The sequence below is a fragment of the Corella eumyota genome, chromosome 5, assembly GCF_963082875.1.
Source record: "Corella eumyota chromosome 5, kaCorEumy4.1, whole genome shotgun sequence".
Lineage (NCBI taxonomy): Eukaryota > Metazoa > Chordata > Ascidiacea > Phlebobranchia > Corellidae > Corella > Corella eumyota.
In genome coordinates, this window is record NC_137494.1 from 8,865,815 (window position 1) to 8,885,093 (window position 19,279).

The following is a 19,279-nucleotide window of genomic DNA, read 5'->3' on the forward strand; positions in this document are numbered from 1 at the left end:
AAAAAATATTGTAATATTGTAAAGACTCTTGAGAATAGACAACAACACAACTTTCATAAGTCAGTAAGTGGAAACACGTGACAAGTTGAAACATTTTCGTAATTTATCAAAAGTTCGTTTTACGAGTCAAAAATGTAAAAATACGCCCTTTTTTAAATTCGAGTTAAAATAATATAAAGTTTGTTGTACTACATTAAACCAACCTAACCTCAGTAGACTTCTAAATATTTTATTGAAAATTTAATATAAAGTACGACAACAAAAAAAAACGCGTGCACCACAACACGTTCTGATCCGAATGAACAGAATTATTCTCTAGCTAGAATGTCAGAAGATACAATGCGGTAATGCAATGTTTTCAAAAGAGTTATATCGTCACTACAAAAATATATATTTTATTTCAATAAATATATTTGTATAAGTAAATTTCATTAAAAGTTTGTAAAATGAAATAACAAACTTGTACTTTGTAAGACCATATGACTATTTATAAATTACGTTACTACGGTTAAAACATTTTTTTTAAGTAAGGTCAACAGGAAGCCCCATGCTTGCATTGTTTCAATGTTTCCGTTAATGTGTTTTTCAAAGGCTTTAACGTCCGATTCATTTTTAATATAGGCACAGAACGTCAAGAGAATTGTATTAACCAATATTATAACATTTTGGCTCTTTATTATTTGTAAAGTCCCCATACTAAAATGTAAATGATACAAATTTATTATAATCGGTTACTCATTTTTTTCCTGCTTTGTAATCTATTTTTTAAGATTTGTTTTTAATTGACTGACTTAAAACTATGAAGTATCAGCTATTATATTTTATAAACAAACAGCGTTAGGTGCATTTTATAATATTTTGGAAAACAAAGGTGAAAAAACGACAAACAAAATGAAGTTTTAAAGGAAAAAGGCTGACTTTACCAGTACAAAACATACAGAACAATTTAAAGCACTAAATATGCAAGAAACAAAAACATTAAATCATACATAAAAAAACAAAACTAAGTGTAAAAAATTAAAAAAATAATTAAACATAAAAAAGTGGAACACATATAAATTTAAACACAATTTAAAAAAGTATTAATGGTTATGTTACTTTGCTTTGGATGTCTTCTTTAAATATATTTTAAGGGTTACAAAATTGATTGTTTTTTTCACAAGTAAAGGGTATTCAAAAAGGGGTTTATTTAAATGATTTGTTACAAACCTAATACCAACAGTCTAAATAAAATATGTTGCACAATTTGAAACGTTAACTTTAAAATATTTTATTGAATAAAAGTATATATTAACTTTTATGTTGGTAAACTACCCTTTTTGGAATACCATTAATACATAGTTCCGTAAACATTTTAGGACATTCAAAAAATTTTAAAGCAAAATAAAGGCAAACGATTTATTTTTATACATGCAAGCATGCAATGTAAAAATTAACCCAAAATAACCTAAAAGAATGCAACACGATGTCACAATTTTATGAACTTAGATAAACAATATTAAATCAATGTGTTAGTTAATAAGTAACTAAAAGTACTCCAGGTTTTCGAAGGGTTATCAATATTAGTTTAAAGTTTATCTTGACATTTTACTTTATAAATAGTCAAATAAATACAAATGTTATTATTTTAAATTCAAAACCAGACAGTTATTTTTATCTTCACAGCTTATTTCGCATTCACAGTTTAAATAAACATGCTTTGAACTTAATCATGTAAACAGCTGTAGCTTACACTTAAGCATAACACACTAAACATTTCTTTTGGAAAGCTAGTAAACAATGACTATATTAAACAACTATTGTTGCAGTTTAATATATATACACAAAAAGCTGGATAAATCTAAACCAACGTATATATTTTTCAGATGAACCATTTTCTTTACAACCTGTTTTTAGTTTCTTTATGTACACTTTGCCATCCAAAACTTGACCAAATGTTGAGTTTTTTATTTTTATCCTACTTTATTCTTTTTAAATTTATTCTAACATATTGAGGATGTCATTTAGATTTTCCGATTTGTCTCCAGAAATTCCTTCATTGTCGAAAGCATCGCCTCCGTTGTACTGAACCAATTCCTGCCCAATACCACTAGGATAGGGTAACGTTGAATCCATCAAGTTCTGTCTTGGGGTTATGTCAACTGAATTGTTAAATAGCTCTTGAATAATGTCATAGTCCAATTGAACCTGCTCATTGTTGCTTAACCGTCTCTTAATTGTGTTGAGGTTTGTATTAATTTTATCCAAGCTGTTGTTTAAATAATCAGGATCTACGTCGTTGTTTAGAACAAGACCTGGATTGGTTGATGAACTTGGTGCTACTAAAGCTAATTGTTGGTTGTTTTGAGATGTTGGAATATTTAAATCAGTGGTGTTAGATGATGGTTGCTCAGGTTGTTCGATTGTGTTTAATAACTCCTCCAAAGTCCTGTCGTCACTTAGTGTGTTATCAGTTGCTGCTGGTAGATTTGTGTTCACTGGCATTGGATTTTGTTTTTGCAATACGACAGGGTTATTAACATTTTTGTTTGGGGTTTTGGGTGATTGAATAAGATTTGAGATGTCGAAATCTGTGTTGTCATTGTGGTCTAATACCATACCACCAGATGTAGAAAAGTTTGTGTCATTACCATCGTTGTTTGAGTTGTTGGACATTGGGTTAGAAAGAAGTTCAGTGATAAGAGGACCGTCATCATTATTTGATACATTAAGATTACTATCCCCAGGTACATACATTGTACCACTTGGAGAGCCTATGTTATCAATTACATTATTAACTGTGACATCCTTTCTGGCCTTTTTTGCAGGATAATTATTAACAACACTGCTGTTAATAGCATCTCCACTTTCTATCATAGGGAGCTTTCGCTTCATTCCCATGCCGTGATGCTGAACCAAACCAACCAGAAATTGTATCAAGCGGTTGACAACCTTTTGCTGGTGAGAGTGCTTTTGGCGAAGAGAAACCACTTCTTGCCAAAGACTTTCATTTTCTCGGCGCAAATCATTTAGCGAGGTTGTAATTCCGTGTTGGGCTCCTTTGATATCATGCACCTCATCTAAAACTTGATTTATATCTTCACTTGCTATTTTGCTTGCTTGAGTTACCTTTCGTTTAATGTGGGGCAATAACGACTCGTCACCACGAATAAAATAAGGGTGATGAAACTCTATTTCTTCCATTTGGGTCTGCAAATTGTTTTGCAAAATTGTGGTCACCTTTCGAAACCCATACATGTTTAGTTGTCTCACAAAACTTGCAAATTTGTTGTGCTTGAAATATTTTGGCAGAACCAGTTTCGAGAAACTAGCTTGATCGTGCACAATAAACGAATTTCCTTCATCGTTCCAGGAAACATATTTTTGAAATACAGGTTCTTGCAAAAGATCCAAAAGTTTGAGAAGAAACGTTGGGACTGAGTTCTCAGTCCCAGGTAAGCTTGATAAAATCCTTTCGGTTTTATTCATATTTTACTTTTGTTAAACAATACTACGTTTTAAACATTAGCCAACCTGCCACATAAAATATTTCTTAATGTCAGAATATTGTTTATATAAAGATGACAATTTTGAATTAGTTAGTTAATCTTACCTGCCACCTGCCGCTGCTAATATTTAAATTGGATGTGACAATTTATTTACGTAAAATGCAGGCCAAACTAAATAAAAAGTCGCTTAACATGATTTTTATCAGTTTTTTTTTTAAATCGCTCACATTTTAAACGTCACACTCGCTTATGTAACAAATTTAAATATAATAAATATAAAAAATTATTCAAGTTATCTAATCACTTGCCGTGCCAAAATACAGAACAAAACCTTAAAACGGCAGTTGCAAAATCGTAACCACCGTGCTGTTTACAAGAATTTACGATGAGACAGGAAAAAATGAACAGATGTGGGTGCTATTTTATGACGTAATTTTATTTTAATTTTAGTCGATGTTTATCCTCGTTAAAAATGTCGAGAATCGAAACACTAAACAATTTTTAAAAAATGTTTCGTTTTTGCTAAAAAATTTATTTACATATTTGTTATTTAAAACAAAGAGATAACTTTTGTGTTTCAGTCCTGTTTTTATTGGGTTTTTAAAATGGGTATCACTAAAAACATAAGATAATATATTGTTACGTAATATCTTAGCTAAAATAATAAGTTTAATACGTAAAATCAAAAAAAATTTGGTATATCCATTTTAAAACCAAACCCAAAAGTTAATGTTTCTGGTATTTTGTTATCATTTAACTTATATTTTTTTTATTATTCAACTAAATTATTTGATTCCATGACATTTGAACCCCTTACATTTGAACACCTTAAAACTGAACTCCTTCATTTAAACCCTTTTTATTTATACTCCTTCTAACTAAATCCCTTACATCTAAACCGCTTCATTTGAACCTCTTACACTTAAACCCCTTACATTTAAACCCCTTGGATTTCAACCCCTTACACTTAGATGTAAGGGGTTCAGATAAAGGGGTTTAAATGTATAGGGTTAAAATAAAGGGGTTCAAATGTAAGAGGTTCAAATGAAGGGGTTCAAATGTAAAGTGTTCATGTAAAATGAGATTAAATGTCTGGCCACCAAATTATTTATATTGCATTATGCAGATCAATATTATATTGTATGTTATGTAATATTCATAGTTAAACAAATGTTAAACTCTTGGTGACAAAAAATGTTATAAGTTGTAATTAAACCTATATTAAGGCATTTAAAGTTAGCAACAGACAATGTTAAAATGCAATTTTATTTAATTCTAAAAGTATAAAAGTTAAAATTTCATATATAAAGAATATTATTAATTTTGATTAATAAATTTATAAGAGTAGTCAAAACAGCATTAAAATTTACATTCACAAAAACAATCAAGTTATAGATTTTTTCGTACCCAACCAATAAATAAGCAATATTAATTTAATTTTTCTTCAAAAAATGGCAATACGTTATAAAGCACTAATAAACATTTAACTAAAAGCTTTATTGCACTGGAGCGAAAATCATTCAAAAATCAACATTAGGTTTATGTTTTTTTTTTTATAAAATCACCAGTTCATAAATTTTCGAATGCCAGGTTTTTTGTCGCGGTAAGTTTTTAGAGCGGTCGCAGCTGCACTTTTCATGGCACTTTTCCATACACTCTCATCCGAATCTTGCCTTTGCTGAATTTCGCTCTCCAGTGAGGTTGAGCTGGATTCCAGGGAAGCAGAACCATCATCACTGATCCTCGACAACAAATCCGACATCCTTGTGGAGGAGGGATTTAAAGAAGCTGAGGAGGAAGAAGGAAGTTGGTCGTCTTGACCTTCGAAGATTAAGCTAGTTTCTGTTAAGTCGGGCGACCATTGTTTAATTTCGTCAAAAAATAAGCCAGAGCAAGAAATGGCCATGTTTTCTGCCCCTTTCCTATTAAAAAGTAAGTAAACAAGGATTAAATAATTCAATTAATATACAAAATGCGTTTGTGCATTATTAAATAATCTAAGAAAAGCCTGCCTGCAAAAACCTCATAAAAAAATTTACCCAATACAAACAATTTGTTTTATATTTAAAGCATGCTATAAACCGAACATATCTCCCCTACTAAGCCTTATTATAAAAAAAACCTTAAAATTTTTTACAAAAAGCATTTACTTAATGGACAATAAACATCGAATTGGGTTTTCGGAAATTTTTTTCTCCGATTCCAATTTAATCTCTGGTCCTGAATCTTTACCTTCAAGATTGTTCTGTTAAAAAATATTGAATAAAAAACTCACAGGCTAGAAAATTTTTAAAAAAGCAAAAAAAAAATTTTTTTAGTAAATGTGTTAGGAAATCAAACCAAGAAAATAAAAAATAAGATATATTCCCTTACTTTTAATTTTTTTAGTAAAGAGGTTACTGATTAAGGTAAGATTTACAAATATTTACCAACACAAAGTGTTTACAATAACACAAATGCTTACAATATGTAGTGAATATTGCTTCAAGGCTCCATTCTTTGTCCCTACCCACAGTATGTTAGTATTTACATACAGCAAGGCAGCTATGGCATTTAATTGCGAAGTGTGACTATTTTTATCATCTTTCTGTAATAAGAATTTTATAACTTTTATATAACTTAGAGCAAAGCTTAAATTTCACTTTTCTGTGAAAAATCTTGTCCTAAACACTACCTTTAAAAGTAAACTTATTACAGAAAACAAAGATTAATACCAAAAATTAACTGATAAGCACAAAAAACATTATAAAAAGGTAAAATTTAGGAAAATATTCTTGATTTGAATAATAAAGGAAAAAAATATTAATGACCAATTTTCCTTGTTTTTTGTTAAATTTTTTTTGGTAATTAAATAAAAAAAATATTCTCTCACCATCATAGGAAACAGTGGGGATAAAGTTTCTTGGTTTGCAACATCAAATACAAATAAGGGCGGAGAAGAATAATTGCTACTGTCTCGTAACTGAAGCACCGAGCTGCCCCGTGTGGCAATAAATACTCCCACTTGTGGCCATTCTATCATAAACTGAACATGGTCGATGTGAGCAGATATTAGGAAGAAACCATCAGTTTCATTAGTTCTAAAATAATTGTTACATTTTTAAAAATAAGCCAAAATGATATAATATATTAATTAAATTAGTAAAATCTAGAAATTCTGATAACAAATATTAAAGATATTTAAAAATTTGCCAAAATATCATAAACAAGTTTTGGAGCTCTCTAACAACACAACATAAATTTTTTTAATTTTTCTTTACAATTTAAAAATAACACATCTTTAAGTTTGAAGAATTAATAACTCCAAAAAATTAATTAAAACAGTTAAGAAAAAAACGAAGATTTTTTACTAAATGACTTTGAATATATTTTAAAATAATTTAAACATTCATAATTTTTATTTTTTTATATTATTTATTAAAAATTTCCCCTTAGCAATGCAGTTTCGTTAAAGGGGCATTTTTCTTTTAATAAAGTAGTAAATTTAAGTATTTTGCATAAAAGTTTGCAAACATGGTGTAAGAGTTAAACCACTTGGCTTTACAACATGAGGACCTGAGTTTGATTCTCATTGCTTTCCTGTGTCATTGCAAATGTATTGCAGTACTATAAAAATTGTCAAGCCAAAATCCATAGTAGGGAATTACTAGGATATAAGTTTAACAATATTTCAGAAGCAACTCAAGGCGTAAGTAACAAGCAATATCCTATAATTATGAAACAAAAATAAACAAATACTATTGCTTTAAAGTATCTACAAACTTACTGTGTGCTTATAATGTAAACTGCAGGACCCGATGAGGTCCAAATATAGTTGTTATTATCCACCAAACATACACATGAGGTGGGTTGTTTACTTAACTCAACACTGTCAATTAACTTGGGTTTTCTTAAACTTATTGACTCGTGTAGCTGAAAAAAGTGAGTTTAAATTTGTTTTCCTAAAAACCATTCCAAAAAGAATTTATTTACTTACGATAGAAATAGAATAATAATTGGATATATAAACTTTGGCACATTTTGTACTACTAGTTGATTGACCACAGTTGGGTTGATTTTATTTTACATGATCCTAACTTTAATTTGCCCTGATTATTAACACACATAGATACATAAACATTTATCTTTACCTAAACTTTATTATATATTTATAAACAAAAAAATTTAAAAGATTGTTAACATATATATACATATATGCCTTTGTGGAGTGCGGGTTATTAACGCTAGCAAAATATTAGTTGAGAGTTGCCTACATATTACGACAATTAAAAATCTAACTGTATGGTGGCTTTTGACTATTGACATTAATATCAAATTGATGCGTTTTAAATAAATCAAAAAATCTAGGTAAATAAAATAAACCTTCTTTATGGTGTTTTTAATAAAACTAACCTCTAAGAAGTGGATTTTCCCATCAGCTGTTCCCACATAAAGATTCTCATTATTAACAGCAATACACAACACTACATCTGACATAGACATACTCCAATGAACACTTCTGCAAAAAAGGTACATAAATATATAAAAATTTGATCAAGTATAAATTATGTGATGAAGCCCAGTATAAATTATGTCACAAAGGCATACCAAAAATTAGGAAAAAGTTGACCCAATTTATATTTCAAAAATAAAAACAAAAATTTTTGACAAAAAACAGTTTAATTGCTTATAAAAAAAATAAACAGCATATTTATAAAATAAATTCAATTTTAAACTTTAACAAAAAATATTTTTGAAACTAAAACAAATAATAAAAATTAAAAACACCTGTCATCCAGTGAATAACATTGCAGTTGTCCCGCCAACAATCCAACAACAATAAATTCATCATTCAGAATTTGCATACACATAATGCGACCTTTTATCTAAAAAAAAATATTACATTAATAAAACCCACTATACAACATTTCGGCTACCTAAAAATTGAGTTACATTTTATACACAAAAAAACCTAATCAATATGTTATGCCAATTTGTTGTTCAATAAAAAACAATTTTGCTATCAGCGGTGTAGCATAATGGTCAAATATTTGGCTTTACTATATAAGGTTTTAGGTTTAATCACCACTGCTTCCATGCTGTAGGGCATAGGGCACTTGGGTTAGGCGTGATAAAAACGCTTTAATTAGAGGCGCAATTATATTTATTATTATCCAAACAGCAATTATATTTATTATTATCCAAAATGGGATGTAAAGTCATTCTTTCGGGGACGCGGAATATGAAGGAATGGAAAATGAAGGAACGGAAATTGAAGGAACGGAAAATGAAGGAACCAGAAAATGAAGGAATGTAAAAATGAAGGAACCGGAAAATGAAGGAACAGAAAATAAAGGAACCGGAAAATGAAGGAACGGAAAATGAAGGAACCGGAAAATGAAGGAACGGAAATTGAAGGAAAGTGAAAAAAGGAGAGGCGAAATCTTAAAAAAATAAAACGCGGAAATTCCGTTGACTGTTTATTTGTATTTAAGTCAATATTATTTTCGAAATAAACGGGCATTTTATAGAAGAGAGTTAGGGTATGCTGGGGTTATAAAAATTAACTCATTATCGCTTATCATTTCTCGAATAAATGACAATAATCCTAAATAAACAGTCAACGGTATTTCTGCGTTTTAGTATTTAAGATTCCGCCCTCTCCTTTTTTGTTTTCCTTCATTTTTCGGTTTCTTCATTTTCCGTTTCCTTCATTTTCCGTTCCATCATTTTCTGGTTCCTTCATTTTCCATTCCTTCATTTTCCGGTTCCTTCATTTTCCGTTCCTTCATTTTCCGGTTCCTTCATTTTCCATTCCATCATTTTCCGTTCCTTTAATTTCCATTCCCTCATTTTCAGTCGACCCATTCTTTCTACAACGAATTTTTAGCTATTACAAAACATAACAGCTTTAAATTAAAAACATAAATATATTTTAATTGAAAAAAAAATTAAGGCGGGGCAATTATACTTGTAATAAATGATCTGTTAGAGTGTTTGTTGTTGGCAATACTTCAAGTATTTTCGATCTTTGTAATAATGAATTATTTGCTGATATAATACATTTGTTTGAGTCAAAAGTTGCTTGTTCGAAAATCCAACGATCCTGGTTGCTTTTTGCCATACTCTCGTTATCATCAAATAAACCAAACTACAAACATTTTTTTGTAAAAATAATGTTAAGACCAGGAAAACAAAAGTTTTTAAAACAAATTTTAATTTTAAAATAGTTAATAAAATAATTTAATAAATCATGTCACTAAATACAAAGTTATTTATTAAAGTAGTTAAATACGCTGTTTAAAAAAGGTAATATATAAAGTAAAAGGCAATAAAATAATCTTAAAACATTCAAAGAAAAGAAACAAATTCAAAGAAGGCTGAAAAATGAGATTTTATTATTTTTCAAAATTTAATTTTTTTACATTAAAATTGATTGATTATTTTCTGTACCTGTCCCATTCTCTGTTCAAACTCTTTGCTTTGTTGCATTTTAGCTTCATGTTTTCTGATTAATTCAATCTCTATCGACGATTGTTGAATTTCAATTTCTTCCCACGATGGAAAATTATGAAGAGTAAATGCCAACTAAACATAATTTAAATAAAATTAGAAAAATTTAGCTATACATCTGACAAAAACTACAGTATGCAGTGCAAAGGCTAATTTTTGTATCGACCTTATTAAGACTATATGACAAATAACTTAACCACTAAGGGCAAGTAAATTAAAAACAAATTTGAATGAGTTCAATCACATTACAAGAATATTGAATAAATTCAATCACATTACAAGAAGATAACCCTTTCAATTAAGTTAAAAACAAAAAAAAATAAATAAATAAAAAAAGTCCTTTACAATTTAGATATTACACTATGATAGCTTCAACAAAAAAAATTATTTAAAAAAAATGCATACAAATCTTATGTTATTGACAGACATAAACACAACACCACATGTGACATAATTATTCTTCATTTAACACTTCTACCTTTAAAATTCGAGGCTTAAACAAATAATTTAGACATGCTCTATGTAAAAGTAGTAAATATACAAGAAAATTATAAAAGACTTAATTTAAGGCCATTTAAAATTAAACTGATACAGTTTCAGAACAAGAGATTTTTTAACAATATAACAATTTTATAAAAATTAATTTAATTTTAAAATAATATAAAGTATAAATCTGTGGTAAGCTAGTTAATCTGCCTTCTTCGTGAAAATAACTCACGTTAATTAATTGCTGAGGGTAGAAGCAGAGTTTAGGCATATTTTTGACGGCATGCAATATTAATGAGGGTTCGTTTAATTCCAAGATTTCGTCTTCGAATAACTGAAAAATTGCAATTGAGATTCGAAATAACGCTTCCTGTCCGAACGCAAGAAAACAATCCCATATTCTTATTAAAGTCTGTTAGTTAGAAAAAAAATAAAATTTCAGAATATACATTTATATCAATTAAGCTAACTTAATCTCTACGAAAATCAGCAAAAATTTTAATTAATAATACATCTAAAATAATATTTAAAAGCCTATTTAATCTTTTTTGTAAACCAATAAAAACAAGTATGTTAAAATTATATATTCAGGTTTATTAGAAAACAAATAATAATATTATTTTATGTGCCTGTTAAACAATAAAAATTGGGTCTACTAAAGTTAACAAATGTAAAAAGAGAAATAACTAAATAAAAGGCGTGATTAAAATTTGTTTTATTTGTGAGTTTAAGTTGGACAAACTATAAAGTTTATGTCAATATGTCGTTGTTACAATAAAACAACCATTCGATTTTGAGACAAATAGTATTAGATTATAAGCCAATTTTATATTTTCCATTTTAAATGCATTATTTATATTTTTTAAGTGCATCATGCAATTGTATTTCAAAATATCCAACCAATTTTTTTCTAATAATACTTGCAAAAACCTTTTCTAATAATACTGTGCATAAAAATATAGCAATAAATTTTTTTTCAAGTTAAACATTTTTTAACAGACTGTATATGTCTTTAATATTATGCCTTGAATATACATATACAGTACTAACATAAAGTACCTTAAATGGAAAACTGTCGAAGAACAAACCAAGAAACCAACCGCTCGTAATAACAGCCAGATCAACGTCAGGAAATTTGGTTAAGTGCTCATGTAAGCGCGGCAACGTGATTGATATAATCCACTTTAAAACATATTGATCGGCTAACAAGCCTGACAAACCGTTAAGATAATAAGAGGGAGGAAACATGATTTCTGTAACTGTAACTAGATACCTGAAAATTTAAGAAATTTTTAATTACATTTGTTTTACATGGTAAACCATACTCTTACATGGTCTAACAACTATTTTCTATCAAAGTAAATATAAAGTAAAGAAAAAATTAAAGACATATTTTTTTGATTATTTTTTTTACTACTATAACAATATTAAAAAGGCTTTAAACAAAGGGTATTTTTAATACTAATAAACAGCATTAAAAATTGGCTACCATAAATTATAAATTTAAATTAAAAAAAAAAATATAATAAAATTGAATTTTAAGTTTAAACTAATTTTTAATTTCAAGTTACACACAAGTAAAAAATAACTAAAATTAGCCAAGTTTAAACAAATTGTAAAATTTACTTAAATAATAAAAAAATAAAAATGTTAAATTAAAATTTACCAAAATGCATCTTCCTCCTCCAAAAAGAGCAAACAACCTCCTGCAATGAAATTGAATCCCTGACAGTATCCAATCTCTTCTGAGTGGACACAGAATGAGGTGAGGACTCTGGCAAGTCGATCCTGAAGTTGGGAGTCGATCTTCATAAAATCTCGGTTGCTGGGCATGGTTCGAGGTACATCCATTGTGATTTGTTTTAAATGTTTCGTAAAACTCTGGGAAAAAACTTTTGTCATTAGATAATGTAAACAAAACTTTTAAACAGTGTGGTGTATTGGTTAAAACACTTGGCTTAACTACATGAGGTCTTCAGTTCAATTTCCACTGCTCTCATGCTGTAACGCCTTCAGTAAGCACTATTAGCGGTATAAACTTTTGCTGAGCTAATACATAATCAGCAGCTTAATTATCGTGCAATTATAATCTATAATATCCCAAACTGCCAAAGGCAACTTGAGAATGGGTTGCGGTAACTGATTTTACTCTAAGTTTAGGTCATGAAGTTGACCCTCCCATATTGAGAATACATAAGTGTCAAAGAATAAACATCTAAATGTTTGAATGTTTGATAAAACTTCAAGTATTTCGAATATTAACTAAAGAAAAATTATAATAAGTTTTGCTGGAAAAAAAAATATTTTCTTATTTTATTTTTAAATTAAACTTCTGATAATTCGAACACTATTTTTTAGAATTAAAAACTTTCTTACGACAAATAAAATATTAAATTGCAAATAAAATAAATAATTTTATGACATAATTACAAAAAATGTAACCCACCACTTTAGTCTTGTATGCATCTTGTTGTTTAATCAACTCTGAATAATAATTCTCCCCCAAATTTTGCTTCATATCCCATACATAATAATGGATCAGTTTTTGCCAAACGTAAGCTCGAAATTGGCCGGGAATTCCATGTCGAATCAATTTCTGAAGGTTGGGACTGTTCTCAAACTATCAAGATAAATCAAATAAAAGTATATTTATATATATGGCTGTTCAATATCTTAATTGAGAGACAATTTGTGTAAAAGTTTGATGTAATATTAATAACAAATTTTAATGCTAAAATGATATTAAAATTAAATACACAAACTAGATCATTTTAAGTTGCATAATATGTTTCAAATTTTGTTTAATTTTAAAACATTTATAGTGTAGCATGCAAGATGACCATTACACTTAAACAATACTAAAATGATAAAATCCCAATAGGCTAATTAACATATAAAGCCATAGGACTATTCCATTTTTAATCACAATATAGTCTACATTTTATTTATCATAAAAATATAAAACATGACATTACATTAAATAAATCAAACATTAAAGCATCAAGTGTCTTTAATTGTGAATAATAAGGCCTGAGAATGGGCTAAAGTAAGGATAAGGCAAGTACTAGCTATATATATCAAAACATGCTAAGTCTAGTTTTTTTACTTGGTCACTAAGTTTTTTTTTTGCTTTATCAGGTGTTTAATGAATAGGCTATTCTAGACTAAAATACTGCAAAAAATTAAAAACAGTCCCACTGTCTTACAATTACCCCCTTCTTTCTATCTAGTTAATTTATATTTTTAGTTTAATAATATTTGCATTGCTAAAAACTCAGTTTAGGCTAAAAATTATGCAACTTGTGAAATCTGGGTAATTTTTATTTTTTTTTACCCATCCCTATTGGATACAAACAATAACAAAAATTAAATGATTAAAAATGACCATGATTTTAAAAAAAACTTAAAAAACTAAAATTTTTGAGACAAGACATTGTTTTGAAATAAAATCATGATCTAAAACTGAACACATTTTACCATCTATGAGATTGTGCAGAATCCAAAACTAATTGATTCTAACAATTAAAAAATTCTGGTGAATTATAATTTAGTGCACACCCGCAAACTTTGAGCAATTACCAAAATGAGCGCAAAAAATTTAAAATAACAAAATAGTTAAAATAACCTAATAAATTATATAAATAATTTATTTGATTTTAAATTGCAATTTAAGTAATTAATAAACAAAAAATTAGATAATTTTTAAAAATTACTATTTTTATTTTACCTGGTCATAATTATCTCGTATGCACGATTTCCAATTTTTCAACATTTTTTCGTCCCGATTTTCTGACAGGGTATCCATGGCTTCTTTCAGATGACAACATAAATACTGGATTTGGATTGGTTCATTTGGTAGCTGAGTTGTAAACCCAAACATACCAACATGCTCACTCTTACCTGCAATATAAAATGTAAATTCACTGGTGAAGCAATAGTATTCCTAGCCAGCTGGATATACTAAAATTCCCATTTTTGTTTGTCCGGGTTATATATAAATGATGGTAATGATCAATTTGTGAAATTTTTTTTTTGATTTTTGCTATTTAAAGAGGTTTGGGTAGGGTCTAAATTAAATTTACCCTTGTTTAAGTATTAGGAGCAATGGGGGAGTTTTTAAACAAAATTTAGTGTATTTTCACATTTTAGCTAGACCCTTAGACAAAATTTTAAAAAAAAAGAAGCATAAATTCTAAAACAATCCATATTAGGATTGTGTTTAGCTTATTCATTAAGAAATATATTATATATGTTAAGTTCAACTTATTTTTTTTACGAGTGACCATAACTTGCACTAATTTTTTTATATTCCGCCCAAGTAGAGATTTTTTTGAAATGGCAAATATACTGATTTCTAAACTACCATACAGGTTTTCTAGACACCTGATCAATGTTAAAAACTCATAAACCATCAGTTATTATAAAACAACGTTACAAATTCAATATTTACCTAAATTCGGGGTTGAACACCCTAAAATTTTATCATTCGTTAGCTTCATTTGTTTTGCTAATTGCTTCAAGGTTGAGATGTGTTTAGATTGTTCCGGAATACACAGTCTTGCGCCATCTTCTGGATCAATAAGAGGTCTATGGATGCAATTTCCGAGAACCGATATAAAATCTCGCTGAAATTTGCGAAGCTCCGAATCCAGTTTATCAGCTCTCCTAAGAATACAAATTTTTTTAAAGTTTTCAAGAGATCAAAAAAATTTATATTTTTTCAAGTATTTAAATTTTTTAGTACTAAAGGTAGCACCAAAACATCTTTTAATTTTTAAAAGTTAGTCTATTTCAACTTAATATTAAAATGTCACCAAATCATATATGATAAATGGTTAATTAGGTGACAGTTGACTAAGCTTCAATAATGTATTAAATTAGTGGTGTTAAAACCATTTAAACATGATATATTTCTTAAAGTAAATAAATTATTTTTGATGTAAGTATCATGTTTGTTTTGTTTGATTTTATATAAGTGTAGCTCTGTCATGTAAGTGTAGCACATCAATAAGTATATTAAATTTTGCTTTACTGAATTAGCTAATATATCTTCAAACATATGCTAAAATATTTAAAAATGTAAACACCAATCTTTTTTAAAATGCTGCCCTAGAGAACATTTTTTCACCAAATTTAAATAAACGTTGCCGTTTAAAAATTTTAATTTATTTACAAAATTGATACAATAGTTTAAAAAATCATTATTAATTAGTTTAAGTGTATTTAAGTGTACCACTACCATACCTTTTTTTAAATATTCAATAAACATATGCAACTAAGTTTAAATATACTTAAATGTGATTGCATTTAAGCAATGTTTATCTAATTAATCATTCCTTAAATTTAAATTAAATTGGTATAATAAAAAAAAATATATGTATGAATATTCATAAAAATGTAATGCATACTAAACTATAATGTGTTTTACTTTTAGGTCTAATTTAAATTTAAATTTATTTTAGAAAATAATGCTACCTTAATAACCTAATATTTAAATATAATTTAATTCAAATCTATATAATATAAATTACAATTTGCTAAAATTTCAAATTTTTGTATCAGTGAAAGTGCAAATTTGTTGGTTTAGTTTGTCATTGAACATACAAATACAATAAAGGTACAAAGTCTGTGGTGATGAAACTTTAAATCCCTGAAGCTATACAAGTGGCTATTACATCTATAAATAAGCTTACCAAGCATAATTAAATTTCAAATTACAACATCAGTGTAAACAATGATTTATATCTGTACTTAACATAAACAAAAAAATTACCATTTTTATTGGATTAATTTTAACCATTTACTAAACACAGAAATTTACAAAAAAAAATTATAAAATGGGGCATAATTTCATAACAAACCATTTGTAAGGTTCCACTATATAACAGACTTTTTTAAGCCTTTAAACTATTCAAGCAATTACCGAATATCTTTAATAATTTAGGTTATTTATAAAGCAATCAAAATTATTAAAAACTTTAACCTGCCAAAATCCAGTTACGGATAGGTCTGAGTAACAAAAGTTATTCCATGTCTGGGCTGTGACACCCTTTCTTTATTAAGGATAAAAAAGTCAGGAGAAGAAATTTGTACCTTTTTTGCTCCATCGCTAGATTTTTCATCTTTGTACATTGCTGATTGACTTTCAGTATCTCTTCGTTTAAAATGGAGTTTTGCTCTTTATAAGATTTAACCTGTTCCTGAAGGTTGCTATAATCTTCACCCCATAATTTTGAACTAAAATTTTTTTACAAAGTTTAGATATAATTTTTTGTATATATCTTTATTCTCAATGTGGAAAGATCGAATGTGCAACCTAAACATAGAGTAACATAAGTTACTTCAACCCAGTCTCGAGTTGCCTGTGGCAGTTTGGGATATTAAATCGATTATAATTGCCCGATAATTATGCTGCCGATTAAGTGCTGGCTCAGCAGGAGTTCATAGTGGGGATTGAACCCACAACCTCATGGTGGTGAAGCACACAGCCTGCTGCCAATAATACTACAATGAACCAGGCAACTTACATTTAACTACAAAAGCACATAGTGCAGTTTATAACTTCTTTTAAAGCTTATTTTAAATTAACATTTGTTTAAGTTTAGGTTTAACATAAAATGTCACAGTACAAATACCATTGAAAGCAAAATGTACAAAATCCAAGTCAAAATTACTTAAAAAACAATGTAAATAGGAGTACATGGAAAACTCATTGGGACAATAAGCAACAAAAAATTAAAAGCAGCGTGTTACAAAGTAGTACCTAAACAATAAGCAAACTTACCTTTTTTTGTCATTATTGATGTCGCCATTTTCTTGCATGTCAAATAATTGTTTGTCTCTTGATGCAAGTACCTCTTGGTAACTTAATATTCGATGGTGACAGTTGTTTAGTTCTGCTTTCGCTTCAGATAACTCCTTTCTAAAATGTTTTATTATTTTTTTACAAAGTAAACCTTTTTGTTTATCACACATAATAGTTTGCTTATTACACCAATATTTTATAATGCTAAGACACCATTTTTTCTTATTTTTGGAATTAATTTTTAATGTAAGAGAGTTTATATTTCCACATGTTTTAAGAGTAAACATTTTTTAAATTAAATAACAAGCTTTTACAAAACTAACAGAATTACGAATAACAATGATCTTAATATCCCAGTCTGAGATTCCCAGGTAAATTTTAAATTGCCCAACCAAGTAAAATGCAACTATTAAATATACAGAACTAAAAGGTTTAAATTAATCGATGGATAAAACACCAACCCTAAAATATTTTGAATTCACTCGATCCATTTTTCGATTTAACTCACGCTATGTAAATTTTTAGGTACAAACTTAATACGATTTTAATAAAACTTACGATAGTTGAAACAGTGCACTTGATTCATCTAACCCCGGTTCGAACAGTGGAAAATTGAGAGAGGATTCGTCGAAACTTATGTCGTCATGTGGTGTATCAGGAATTATATCACTATCCCATTCGTATTCATCACACACACTTACACTTGAAGCTGAGTCACGATAAGATTGGTTCGATTGAGATTTCGTTCGGTCTGTAGCACTTTGTTTTCTTGTAGTGTTGCTTGCAGAATCACCGCTCTAAAATGAATAATTTAAAGTTAAAACAATTTTAAATTTAAAAAACTAATTTTTTTGTAAAAACATTTTAAAATATTATGAAATTAGAATTTCAAAATCATGTTCCAAAGTTAATCACGTTTTTTTAGGTTTTTTAAATTGTTAACAAAAATATAAACAACTTAAAAAATCAATTTTGAAGCAAACTAAGAATAATGATATGCACTTTGTTTCTTTGTTTTACGCCAACATTTCGTTTTAATACAGAAGGTGTATCTCCATTTGCAATATCCCTGCATTTCTGTATAGCTGAAACCCAGTTTGTCAGAGTTTTAACATCGTCGACAGTAAATACAATGTGCTGCTTCAAACCGTTAAGCTCAAACTGAGTTTGTGTCTCTTGATCGATTGTGAGCACACTTTGGTTAAATTGGAACGAGATGTCGGGCTTTTCAAGTTTGTTTCTGTCGGAAAACCCTTTAAGAGTGCAGTCGGGAAAAATAATGAACCACAAACTGTGTTCCAGGAACCCAGATATTCTGCCAGTGATACCTAAAGCAGCAACAACAAATTTGTTCTTAGATTTAGTATTTATTTATTAGTTGACTTACAGTAGAGTGCACTTTTATATAACGCTTAAAAAAATACAAAAATTATGAAATTTATATAATTAGTTTTAAACCAGAATATGCAACCGGATTTAGACATTTATTACATTACAAACTTATTCTGTAAAAGCGTTACACAAGACAAAAATTAATCTATTTTTTAAACATATCTTACCTCCTTTTACCTTGTATTTCATCCATCCCTCCATCAAATATATTCTTAATTTTGTTTAACAGTAAAATTTTTTGCTACATATCACCTATAACACCTTTAAGAGAAATAAATACACAATCACAAGTAGAAAAATGAAAATAAGGTATTCAGATCACGGAGAACCATTATTTCTTTATAGTACTAAAGGGTGTTTAAATAATGTTACCATTTTGATTATTCGCAAAATAACTATTCGAATTAGTAGAACACAATTTTATTTTTTATTAGTTTAATATTAATGTCACAAAGGTTAAGTCCGGTTGTGATCATAAATAATGATATACAATTGTAGTGATGCAATAGGTAATATTCCAATCTCAGGTGTTTAATAAAACACCATTACTAAATAAAAAATCAAAAGTACTACAAACACATTATATTCTATGCCACATCAATTTATGCATATTGCT

At 28.3% G+C, this 19,279-nt stretch overlaps 2 protein-coding genes across 2 annotated transcripts; both read right to left on the bottom strand.

Moving 5' to 3' along the window:
- Positions 1-851: 851 nt before the first annotated feature.
- On the bottom strand, positions 852-3,509 carry LOC145752154 (heat shock factor protein 2-like). Its single transcript, XM_082568375.1, has one exon. The coding sequence runs from the start codon at positions 3,466-3,468 to the stop codon at positions 1,978-1,980; it is 1,491 nt and encodes a 496-aa protein (XP_082424501.1). The 5' UTR covers positions 3,469-3,509; the 3' UTR covers positions 852-1,977.
- A 1,226-nt stretch (positions 3,510-4,735) lies between these two features.
- Positions 4,736-18,995, bottom strand: LOC145753959 (uncharacterized). Its single transcript, XM_082570510.1, has 20 exons — positions 18,831-18,995; positions 18,274-18,599; positions 17,830-18,068; positions 17,251-17,388; positions 16,560-16,703; positions 14,917-15,131; positions 14,194-14,366; positions 12,913-13,086; positions 12,133-12,347; positions 11,526-11,739; positions 10,699-10,878; positions 9,921-10,055; positions 9,439-9,618; positions 8,256-8,353; positions 7,881-7,986; positions 7,255-7,400; positions 6,361-6,568; positions 5,953-6,075; positions 5,639-5,733; positions 4,736-5,410 (listed from the first exon to the last, which is right to left on the bottom strand). The coding sequence occupies exons 1-20, from the start codon at positions 18,862-18,864 to the stop codon at positions 5,050-5,052; spliced, it is 3,504 nt and encodes a 1,167-aa protein (XP_082426636.1). The 5' UTR covers positions 18,865-18,995; the 3' UTR covers positions 4,736-5,049.
- Positions 18,996-19,279: the final 284 nt, after the last annotated feature.